We start from the raw sequence: 13130 nt of genomic DNA, 5'->3' as shown, positions 1-13130 counted from the left end.
TGTGTATATATCTCATCACCACTACATATACCTAAAACAATTATATGAAAGTATGGTACATGCTACCAGTATTTGAAAATGAAACATTAAATGACATTAATGATGACAGTGACTGGTTTACATTACAATGAAAATATATAGCTTTTTTAAAAAAAACCCTTTTTAACTGTTATTGTTATTTAGTCAACTATTCAGTCATAAACACTCTATCCTTTTAGAGGGGTCCTTTCAAATTAGAGAAGGATGTGTTTTATGTAAAATATGGTTGTTGTTTGTAGCAGATTATGTAAATACATACAAATTCACCTTTATTGCTACAAAACTTGCATGGTCAGGTTTACTGAAATCAAACCCCACATTGCCATATTTTTTGCTAAACTTAACTTTGTTACTAATATAGAAAAATAAACTATTTTGTTTTTGCATTTGATTTGCAAGATTCTTGGTGTACACTTATACATTGAAACAATATTATGGCATTAATAAACACACAGCTACATTTGAATTCCTTTACCATTATTAGTCAATTACTCAACCAGCAGACCTGGTGTAGAGGGGGCAAATGGTGATGAAATGATTTCAACACAAACCTAATTGATTTGATTGATTGACTGATGGTGGTGGTAGTTAAATGGTTAATAATAATAAAAGAAGTGAAACAGAATCTGTGCATGAGTTTATTATTGGCATAGTGACCCTCCAGAGATACATCATAAATTATTTACCCGATTTAAAAAAAAATATGGCCTGAAATTCCTTTTGGCCCCATACTTTTTCTGTAGATATTGACTAACATTTGTTCAAATGTTCAGCCACTAAAGTAAAGCAGAGATAAATTTCATGTAGATTAATTTATCACAACTAACTGGTTATTTCTTTCTTTGATGGCTAAGTCAGAGAAGAAAGGGCAGCTTCTTTGACCCTTTTTAGGACCTCTATGACTGGTTGAAGGTAAAAAAGAAGTTAGCCTCAGACTGGAGATCAGACCCAAATTTTAACAACTGGGTACTTTCTGCTAAAAGCATTCAAGGAATAGATGGTGGTAATAAGCCTGACAACAGATTTAAGTCAACCATCCAAGAACAGCAATGGTTTTCCCTCAAACACACTTCACAGTTTTCTACTACCAAATTTTACTTACAAGGCTTTGGTGAATCCAATGTTAGGGTAGAAGCACTTGCCTAAAGTGCCACACAATGGCAATTGTAAAGTGAACTTCTTAACTCGAGTTAATACATAACAGGAATAGTTGGTTATAGGTGTGGACTTGACTTCAGATTTTGTATCTACACCTAAGAACACACTACACCTACAACCAAGGCATCACACTATTTACTTCTGCCCACACATCACCATATCTATACCTTTAATGACACACCATTCACACCACCACATCTCTACCTATGACTGCACAAACTGCTTCACACACACACATCTAGATGTCTGCTCTAAAATGTGGTCCACCCACCCAGCCAGTTTCTATGACCCAGAGACCTCCAGAAAAGTCGAGTTCTCACACAGATCGTAATTCTCTCTCTGCTGGAGCTAACTTTACAGGCCTTGCAACTGACTGTTCTTCTTCCCCTTCCACTTCTGGAGACTTTGGGCCCTGGCAAAGATAATTTCAGATGCACTTCTGTGTAACATGACAGTTACTGAAGTTACTGCTTAGCCCCTGATCAAAAGCATTCCAGTTGATCAACCTCCCTTTTTAATGTTATCTATGTTATCTACACTAACATTATCTAATGTCTTTCCATTTTTAAAGGTAACACAAATCTGGTCTGGGAGAGATACAGTTTCTGTCAGGTCAAGCAACCACATAGAGCAATGATTAGTAACCTCATTGCCCTATCTGTGTGTGCTTAAAGTACATGACAGCACCAATAAACACTGCCTGTTATATATATATATACTTTTGTGCATCATCATGACATTCTAGTAGAAAACCATTCACTTAGAAATTCTGTTATTGGCTTGTGTTTACTGAATCAGTTGATATTTCTCAGTCTTTCACTCTCGATATTATTGTCAAAAATACACAACTATCATCAACAACATTTAGTGTCTGCTTTCAATGCTGGCATGGGTCAGATGGTTTGACTGAAACTGGTAAGCCGGAGAGCTGCACCAGGTTCCAATCTGATCTGGCATGGTTTCTACAGTTGGATGTCCTTCCTAACACCAACCATTCCAAGAGTGTAATGGTAGCTTTTTACATACCAGTTAAGTGACACTGGTGTTATCCACAACTACGATTTCATTTGGCTTGATGAGTCTTCTCAAGCATGGCATATCACTTATTACCTCCATGGGGCCCAATATTCAAAGGGTGCTTTTTACGTGCCACCAGCACAGGTGCCTATTACGTGACACCAGCATCAGCCACGACTACAGTTTCATTTGGCTTGACGGGTATTCTCAGGCATGACATATTTCTACTTATGATCTTGAAATTATGTTAATGCGGTAAGCAGGCAAAAGTGTTAGAGCATCAGACAAAACACTTTGTGGTGGTACTTCTGACATCAAACTTTTAGAGTTCAAATTTTACCTTTATCCTTTCAGGGTCAATAAACAAGTACCAGTTGAGCACAGTGGTCAATGCAATTGACTTAACTCTTGCCCTAAAATTCTGGCCTTGTACCAACCGTTATCTAGAAACATATGAAGATAACTTGAACTGGGCAGTTAAGTAGACATTCAGTGCCACATCTATGTTCATTTTGACAGTGAAAGGAGTTTTTTGACAATTTAGGAATTGGGTCAAACCAATTGCACCATTGTTATTTATCAAGATTTTCAAACATAGCCTTTCCCAATTGCTGATGTTAGTGCAAAAGGTTATTTTAATTATTTAACATCACAATTTATGCTTAATAGCATCATGAATTGTATGTTTTTAATAAACCAATTAACGATTCAGTTCTTTTTGATGATGAAAATGAACATTTTGGCACAAGACTGTTAACAGAGTGATGGTTTAGCCCTGATATTCGCGTCATTCGTTGATATACAAGTTGATATGTCATTTACTTTTTACAGCAAAGTTAAAACTGTGTAACGAGGTGGCAGTGTAATGAATGGTAGTTATTTTATTGCGCTCCACGAGTTTGAACTTTGAACTTGGAAAGGACGTCACTAAATACTGCACTCTAGTTTCCATTCTCGGAGGTGTGGGTCGATGAGACCTTCGAGACAGGCTGGAAATAGGGGAGAAGAAACCGAAGACCTAATATGAATACTTAAAACAGAATGGACTTCCCTAAAGACACAAATGATGATGACGGATTCTTTTAGCAGGACGCCGAGCGAATTTTAGCAAGGATGCGAGATTGCTGTTAATTATTATATACCTTAAGATATTAGAAGTTTCATTTAGGGAGTGCGACAGATCAAAACTTAACTCCAAATGGAAGTGGGATTTTGAATTTAGAAAGTAGAGGTGACGAGACGAAAGCTTTTAGACAAATGCTAAACTGTTTTTGTACCAATCAAATGTAAACAGTGAAACAGGTGATACGCACACACAGCCAGAATGAAGTAGGAGACAACTGAAACATCTCTTTCTTTATTTAAAAAAAAATGTAATAATAAAAAGACACAGATTTTGACCACTGAAATATAGCTCACGTTGACAAGTTGTTATAAACTTGCATCAGATGTCACCTAAACTATCAGGCAGGCAGGCTAACAATCTAAATATTATCTGGTTTATTTAAATGTGGTGGATATAAAAGATACAGTAAGATTTACTGGAGGACTCAAAGTTCAACTGGTTGTAGAAGGTAAGAAAGAGAGAGAGTTGGAGAAACAGTTCGACAGAAGTCAAAGTAACTGAAGTTCACTTCGTTATTGTTTACCTCATCAAGGTAAGAGCTCTGAAGAAGTTCACCTATAATCGAAGATGATCAAGTTGTGGCTATCCCTTTTTTTCTTTCTTTCTTCATGCATTATGCAGGTTTCTCTTTTAATATCATTTGTTTGTTGTTGTTTTTTAGGTCAGAATATAATTTGTGCGGGTAAGGTTACCAACTATTTGCAGCAGGTCAAATACGAGAAACTAATTTAATTACTGTTGCACGCCTTTACAAAAAACGACGATAAAACTGACTCCAAAATTACTATACGAAGCAATATAGACACCCTGAAGGATATATAATTAACTGCATTGTAAGTTGTAGGTGACAGACAAGGGTAGAATGTTTTCATATAACAATGTAAATAAACATACTATGCATATTCTAATTCATAGTTATTCATCATCTAATATAGCATGGGCACTTGCACGAAACACTCGGCCCTTCGTCCACTTCTGTAACTTTCTGCCAATTAAAAAATAACAAAGTAAATATACTCATGGATTGAGTTTCTCTTTTCTACCAAACCTCAGTGTGTGTGTGAGAGAGTTTCTTCGGTGTATGTATATGTGTGTATCGAAAGATAGATAGATAGATAGACAGACAGATAGATAGATAGATATCTTAATATAATTTGGATTAAAAAAGAAAGGAACTAGATATTTTGAATCTCGAGGTCGTTCGTGTGAGGTTTTAGAGAATAGAGAACTTCGAAAGTGAAACCAGGAATTAATTTAAGGTTTTAAGAGAATTAACCACTAGTTATTATGAACTTGGTAGATTTGGACAAAAAACTAGCAATAAAGGTGACTTGGACGAACGATGGGAATTTTTCAAAAACGAACTACGGCGATTCACTAAATAAATAAATGCCACGACAAATTAGACTGAAAGGAATTGAAAAAAAAAAAAAAATTAGTTTATATATAAGAAAAAATGTAACTAACCATAAAAAATGTTTACGCATATTTAGTGTCTGTGCTTTTGGTAACTTTTCCATGTTAAAATGATCTGTGATATGATGAGAAGCTTTTTCGTTCGTGTATATTTGCGTTTCTGCGTGATTGCTTGTTTACAATTGTTGCTTTGACTGAAGAAAATGGTTGCGTAAAGAAACATTTAACAGGAGCAGCAGCAACAACAACAGCAGCAGCTTATCGACGAACCACCTCTACACTATCCTTCTTCTTCTACTGCTACTCCACTTACCCTCTCCCTACGGATCACACGTCTATCTCTACTAAATAACCGCTATCATATCAACATCATCATCATCATCATTATTATTATTGTGATCGTCATCATTGTCGTTATTATTATTATCATCATCATCGTCATCATCATCATTACGATCCCAACCAACTTCGCTGCAAAAATCGTCGTCGCCCCCACCCACCCGCCCACACGAGAGACATCTACGTTGCCACTCGACTCGCCAAACCACCCTCAAACCATAAACTGTCATCTTAAAAAAAAACTGGAACGCCTTTGATCAGAGGTCGGCTCAGTCAAGATTGACCTGGGGCTAATATCAACAGCCTCTACGAATACCACCAACGCCCCCACTGCCTCATGCTACCACTACCTTCGGTGCATCCACTTGCTTTAAACAACTGTTATAATCATCATTATCTCAACCAACCTTTTAAAATACCAATACCACCACTACCATTTCTAGCTTTTACCATCGTCACATCCCCTCCTATAACTGTTCCTCTCCTCTCTTCACTTTACAACATCACCTTACGCCACCACATGTTAATATCATTACCAATCATAAACATTATCGCTATACAATCCCCACCACCTCCATCCCCACTAGCATTAACAAGCGTCACACATACAATGACTATCACCTCTACTGCTTCTCCGCCTCGAGCTAGTTGGTTAGTTATCTCTCTTTCTCTAACTAGATATCTCTATACTTTCTCTTTCTGCACACACACACACACACACATATCGTCACTGTTACTACTAATGCTATTATTGCTACCACAAAATCTCCCCTTTTATTCCGTTCTTTTCATTTTCACATGACCTCAGTCGAAGAGCAAGGGCAATATCCCAAGACCTTTCAGGGACCTCGAAAATGGCAGGAAGAAATCGCGCCCTATCATCGTATAAGAAGAAAATAAAACTAATAAAGCAAGGCTGCATTTGACAGCATTGTCCGTGGTGCACAATGCATTAGTAGAAAAAAAATAAATGGTCAAGGCTAGAATATTTGATCTGTTCAACAAGTCAAGGCTGTAATGAGGTTGAATAATAATTAAAAAAAAAGCACTCTTGCCACTGTCATCAGGAGCCAGTATACGATTGCTCTGTTTGCTAGAAATAGCAGCCAACTATACCTCAACTCATACCATTAAATAATTAAAAGAAGGCACAACGGATAATATACAAAAACACAGGATGGTCATATTGGAATGCCTTCGATCAGTTCATAGGTCAGCGCAATGAGGGCTTATCTGAGCTTATACATCATTATCATCATCTTCAATATAGATAAGCCAGTATCACTGTTGCGCTTTCACCATCATACCCATCGTCATCACTGTCATTTATAATAGAAGTCTACTATTATTATCAGCGCCATTTGCAACTTTTCTTCTCACTTTTGTCTTATTGTTATTAAATATTTATCTTTTTTCTCGCTGGTCAGTTTATCTACCCATCTATTTCTATCTATCATCTGTTTATCTGGTTGCTAACACAATTCATCGCATTGTACTTTTCTTGTACTTCTCATCCTCTTCCTCCACCTTTTTTTCTTCTCAGCCTCGTTTACCTAAAAACTATATATATTTCTTTATAAATACACTAATTCTCTCCTCCTGCTTGTCAACGACCTTCCATCATTCAACACAAAACATACCCACAACCTAGTCTTTCGACTCGCTAGAAACGCTCTATACTATTCACATTGCAGAGATCTTTTTTCTCGTGGTGGTGGAGTATTTCACGAAAGTGAAACTTGTAAATTAAAGGACTCTCTCTCTCTCTCTCTCTCTCTCTCTCTCTCTCTCTCTCGCTCGCTCGCTCAACTACATTTTTATGAAAATAATCGGGGAGAAAATTTGAAAAACTTTAAGCCTGGAAGAAATGTAACAAGAATCACACACACACGTTATATAGAGAAATTATATAACAAGGCGCAGGCGTGGCTCTGTGGTAAGAAGCTTGTTTCCCAATCACATGATTCTGGGTTCATTCCCAGTGCATGGTACCTTGGACAAGTGTCTTCTGCTATAGCTTTGGGTTGATCAAAGCCTTGTAAGTGGATTTGGTAGAAGGAAACTGAAAGAAGCCAGTCGTATATATATCTATGTCTTTATGACCATGTTTGTCCCACACCATTGCTTGATAACCAGCGTTATGTTTCGATTCCCAGTAACATAGCAGTTCAGCAAAATAGAATGATAGAGTAAGTACCAGGCTTAAAAATGTAAAAAGTATGTCTGTTTGTTCAGTGCTAACCTGACATTGTATTGTCTTTTATATTTTATCTGTTACTTGTTTGGCATTAGATTGTGGCCATGCTGGGACACTGACTTGAAGAATTTTTACTAATCTATCAACCCCAATATTTTTTTTTTTTAAAGTCTGGTACTTATCCTATTGTTTTTTTTTTTTTTTCTTCTGCTGAATGACTAAGTTATGGCGACATAAACAGACCACCACTGGTTGTCAAGCAGTGGTAGGGAACAAACACAGACACATATATATTTACCCATGCTAGCATGGAAGACAGACATGAAACAATGACGATGATATATATATATATATATATATATTACTATCTTCTTGCAGTTTCCATCTACTAAATCCATTCACAAGGCTTTGATTGGACCAAGGCTATAGTACACGACAATTGCTCTCAAGATGCCACACACTGGGACAGAACTCGGAATCATGTCGTTGGGAAGCAAGCTTCTTACCACACAGCCAATTTTCTTCAACTCACACCCTGCTGCTCAGTTCTCAGCATTTTGTTACTGTGACCCATTTTAACATTCCTGTAGTCCTTTGTGGCCCTTTTTTTCAAAACATTTCTAAGGGACACACTTAACATTTGTTATATTTCTTCAGGGAAATGCTCCTCAAATTTTGTTTGCAGCAAATATTATGGTTTCACCATTGTCTATGGTTTATTGTATAACATATTTATGAATGCAATTCTGCATTGCAGAAAGTCATCAGTCATTTTAAATTAAAAGCACATGTTAATTAAATAAATAATTAATTATTGCACTTGCAGGAATGTAGTTATAATGTTCGCTTCCCAACCACATGGTAACAGGTTCAGTCTCACTGGGTGTCACCTTGGACAAATGTCTTTTTGTCTTGATGTCACATGTTAATTGTAAACAAACCTCCCTGTCATACATGGTGTGTTATTCATTTGGAATCTTCTGTGAAAACAAGTCCTACTTTTGTGCTGTTTTTGTACAAAGGACAAGAGAAAATATTACTTTGCTTAGAAACAGGTGAGAGTTGGTGGCAGAAAGAGCATCCAACTGAAGGAAATCTATTTTACCCATTTACTGTTGAAATCAAATAGATCCGCTCAAAATTGCATTACCCTTAATTGCAGGAGGCAATTTTTATTTTGTACCAGTCCATCTTTTGTTGAGGAATACCATGTTCAAAACTGTATTTTTTGCTGTGATATGTTGAGTTTATTGAGGCAATGTGATATGCTGAAAATACTAATTCTATTTTCTTATGGTAGATATTTAACATAATCACTGGAGTAACCATGAAATTCTATCTTGCATTTAAAGGATTAAATAAATTTTTTTCTGACTGATGCAAGAATAGAGAAGTGGGTTTTAAAACCAGTGGTGGTGGTGGTGGCGGTGGAGTCAGTGTTGGTGGTGGCGGCAGTGGTGGTGGTGGTGGCAGTGGTGGTGGTGGTGGCAGCAGTGGTGGTGGTGGCAGCAGTGGTGATGACAACGGCATCAATGACGACGGTGGTGATGATGATGGTGGCAATAATGACGGTGGTAACAACAACAACAACAACAACAACGACAGTCTGTCAGTCTTTCAAAACACACACAAAATCCAAATATTTGCTATCGCTTTTCATTTTATCAAATGTCTAAAAAGTAAAAACTGTTTGATTTTTTTTTAAACTCTAACTTAAACTGTGACCCATATATTAGGAACAGCAGCATGGAAAAGGAATGACACTTTGTATAATTTAGCACTAAATATAATCAATGATAGGCTGGATTGCAGTCAATTCCAGTTCTGGTCATGTATCTGCTCGTTCAGTGCCAACTTAGGATAAACTAAACCATCATTTTCCATGCTGGTATGGGTTGGACAGTTTGACTGAAAATTGGTAAGCTGGGGAGCTGCACCAGGTTCCAATCTGATTGGATGATTTCATATACTTTATGGCATATTATTGTTGCCTAGCAAAATACTGCATCCCTACAAGTTGTTAATGTTATAATTATTATTATTCATTTTGTTCATCATGTACAAATATATGTATATTCATCATTATTTTATTTATCTTATTTAATTTTAGAAAAATTGAAGCATGCCTTTTACAATTCCAGAGTGTGTTGCACTTATTTTGTGCATGACTTTTGAACCACCCAGTATATATAAGATATATATATATATAAAAGAAGTATAGACAATAAAGAGTGAAGGGATTATGAAGCCATACATTGGACTATCAAATACTTCACTAGTTTTTGAACATAAAATGACAAATCAGTGTGATAAGTGTACATAGCCTGCGAGGCAACTGATACAATGTGTTAGGTGACAGATCAATAAAGGGCACGTGCTATGGGTTTCTAGGTGACATTAAAGTGTAAATTATCTATAACTAAATATGAGAGTCAAGTTTACCTCACTAAATTACAAAATATAAGTTGAATACTTTGAGATTAGAGAATTAGATAGAAAGATTTAAAAGCTTATTAGATAACAGTTTTGAAGTATAAAATGTTTATAATGCAGTGTGAGTATTTTACCCTAAGTTCACTAGATTTATCAAGGACATTACTTGAACATTTTAGTATTTCTCATAAATCAGTGCCACAAAGTTTACACCCATACCTGTCATTTGAATAGGATAATGCATGTTTGATTATGTTTCAGGTAATTTGGAATCCAGTATTTTTGTCCTTTAATTACCAAACATTTTTAAAAGTCTTGTTGTGTGTTTGTGTGTAAATATGATATATATATATATATATATATATATATATATATATATATGTATTATCTATATGTTTGTCCCTCACAACCAGTCTGGGTTTGTTTATGTCCCCGTAACTTAGTGTTTCAGTAAAAGAGACCGACAGATTTAAAACCAAACTTAAAAGATAAGAACTGGAGTCGATTTGCTCAACTGTGACCATACTGGAGCACCTTGAAGGTGCTCCTCTGGGAGGAGGCTGGTAGTTATTCTGAGCAGAGCAGAGCAGAGCAGACTGGAGCAATGAGAACTGAAGTACCTTGTTCGAGGAGACGAAGTGCCACCTGGTTCAACAATTGATTCCATTAAGCTTATAATTGTGAGTCCACATGCATACATTCATATATACAAGCATATGCACATCTTGGAAAACCAGTGAGGGAGCCTCTAGACCAGTTATAGGAAATCTTATTTCTTTACTGCCCACAAGGGGCTAAACATAGAGGGAACAAACAAGGGATTAAGTCGATTACAGTGCGTAACTGGTACTTAATTTATCGACCCCGAAAGGATGAAAGCAAAGTCGACCTTGGCGGAATTTGAACTCAGAACGTAGCGGTAGATGAAATACTGCTAAGCATTTTGCCCGGTGTGCTAACGTTTCTGCCAGCTCGCCGCCAGTTATAGGAAATCTGCTTTCTGATTGATATACCTAAAGAAAACTTGCCACCAAATTATAAGTGTGGCCCACCTGATGATGGGTCATGTCTCCTGTGACAACAAAAAGTTGTCCATACCTACTTTAGACTGTCCATCAACCAACCTGTTGTCAATAATGTAAATCTTGCTCAAACCGCTCATTACATGTATATAGGAATACACTGATACAAAGATATTTTCTATTTTTGCAACATCCTGGCACTACCACCACTATCATCACCACAGCCATCATCATTTTTATCTTTTATTTGTTTCAGTCACTAGACTGCGGGCCATGCTGAATGCATGAAAGATGTGGTACTTATTCTATTGGTCTCTTTGCCGAACTGCTAAGTTACGGGGACAAAACACACCAACACCGGTTATCAAGCCAGTAATGAGAGGAAAAACAAACACAAAGACGCATGCACAGATATATATATATATATATATATATCATCATCATCATCGTTTAACATCTGCTTTCCATGCTAGCATGGATTGGACGATTTGACTGAGGACTGGCGAACCAGAAGGCTGCACCAAGCTCCAATCTGATCTGGATGCCCTTTCTAATGCCAACCACTCCAAGAGTGTAGTGGGTGCTTTTATGTGCCACCGGCACAAGGCCAGTCAGGCAGTACTGGCAATGGCCATGCTCAAGTGGTGTTTTTTACATGCCACTTGTACAGGAGTCAGTCCAGCGGCACTGGCAACGGCCTCATTCAAATGTTGTTTTTTCACATGCCACAAGTGCCAGTAAGGCGATGCTGGTAACGATTACGCTTGACTTGCTGGAATGTTTTTTCATGTGCCAGTAAGGTGACTCTAGTAATGATCATGCTCGAATGGTACTTCTTTATGTGCCACTGGCATGGAAGCCAGTCAGCAATCATGCTCGGATGGTGCTCTTAGCGCTCCACTGGTACGGGTGCCAGTCGTCAAATTTGCAAATTTGATTTGATTTTGATTATATATATACATACATATATATATATATATATATATATATATATATATATATACGACTGGCACCTTTCAGCTTCCATCTACCAAATCCACTCACAAGGCTTTGGTTGGCCTGAGGCTGTAGTAAAAGACACTTGCTCAAGGTGCCACACAGTGTGATTGAGCCGGGAACCATGCGGTTGGGAAACAAGCTTCTTAGCACACAACCATGCCTGTGCCTAAAAAGTAGGGTTTCCCATATGTATGGGACTCAAATCCACACCTCTATATTTTCGCAACAAGGGTGCTACCATTACACACATAAGTTTAAAATCTGCTTCTCTATGCCATGGAGCAAGAATGCTAAAAATTGTATTTTGGTCAATCTCTATCTTAGATTACATCTTTTGTGGAATCAATCTCGTTTAGTTCTACCTTAACTATGATAAAGCTATAAATTATATATTCGTATTTCATAATTACCATCCATGAGATGATGGAGATTATAAAATACAATCATTTCCTCTTCAGTCTTGAATTGCATTTGCTTCAGTAACCACAAAATATAGTTCCTGAAGTTCTAGATTTGTAGAGGACAGTCTCTCCTATGTCATACTGTCCTGCTTCCATAATCATAACTTATTTCCTGTAGAATCAGATTTAAAATCAGATTTCGCAGGGCATTTTAGAGCAAGCAAAGACATATGTAGGTACCTTTAGCAAAAAGAAAAAAGAATCATCATCATCATCCTCTTCTTCTAACATTTAACATTCATTTTTCCATGCTTGCATGGGTTGGATGGTGTGAGTTTATTTGAGGCAGATTTTCTACAGCTGGATGCTCTTCCTGTCACCAACCCTCACCTGTTTCCAATCAAGGTAATATTTCCCCATGGCCAGGCATGTTCTCACCAAGTAGTGGAAATGAATGATACTGCTTGTAGGACAGTGACACTGATTTACAACTATCATGGAAAGGCAAGACAGCAAAGGCTTTGGTTGGTCTGGGATGATAGAAGACATTTGCCCAAGGTGCCATGCAGTGGGACTGAACCCAAATTCATATAGCATTCATGTGTCAGTTGATGTTGTCTTTGTCAATCATATTTCACTCTCGAGCCTTTGGTTGACATGAGGCTGTGGTAGAAGACAATTGTTCGAAGTACTATGCAGTGGGACGGAATCCAACGCCATGCAGCATCAAAATAAACTTAACCACACAACCATGCTTGTGCTGTTGTTGATTATATCGACCCCAGTGCGTAACTGGTACTTATTTTATCGACCCCGAAAGGATGAAAGGCAAAATCGACCTCAGCGGGAATTTGAACTCAGAACGTAATGGCAGATGAAATACCACGAAGCAGTTCAACCAGCGTGCTAACAATTCTGCCAGCTCACCGTCCTTATGACAATATTGACATCATTCACATAGATTCCAGAAGGAAAAAAAGGAA

At 37.3% G+C, this 13130-nt stretch overlaps 1 protein-coding gene across 2 annotated transcripts in view; it reads right to left on the bottom strand.

Moving 5' to 3' along the window:
• LOC106873832 (ethanolamine-phosphate phospho-lyase) overlaps positions 1 to 5252 on the bottom strand; it is a 64835-nt gene extending 59583 nt beyond the window's left edge. Inside the window, exon 1 of one of the 2 annotated variants that reach the window (XM_089355035.1) lies at positions 4808 to 5252. In XM_089355035.1, the coding sequence (XP_089211161.1) occupies positions 4808 to 4860 (53 nt within the window). In that variant the 5' untranslated portion in view covers positions 4861 to 5252. The remainder of the gene's footprint in view (positions 1 to 4807) is intronic. The other variant, XM_089355034.1, reaches the window with a different exon arrangement.
• Between the last annotated feature and the right edge of the window lie 7878 nt (positions 5253 to 13130).

The sequence above is a fragment of the Octopus bimaculoides genome, chromosome 7 (assembly GCF_046866305.1).
Source record: "Octopus bimaculoides isolate indiv1 chromosome 7, ASM4686630v1, whole genome shotgun sequence".
NCBI classification, from domain to species: Eukaryota; Metazoa; Mollusca; class Cephalopoda; order Octopoda; family Octopodidae; genus Octopus; species Octopus bimaculoides.
Note: the sequence above shows the minus strand (reverse complement) of the source record. Positions and strands in the feature narration are given on the sequence as shown.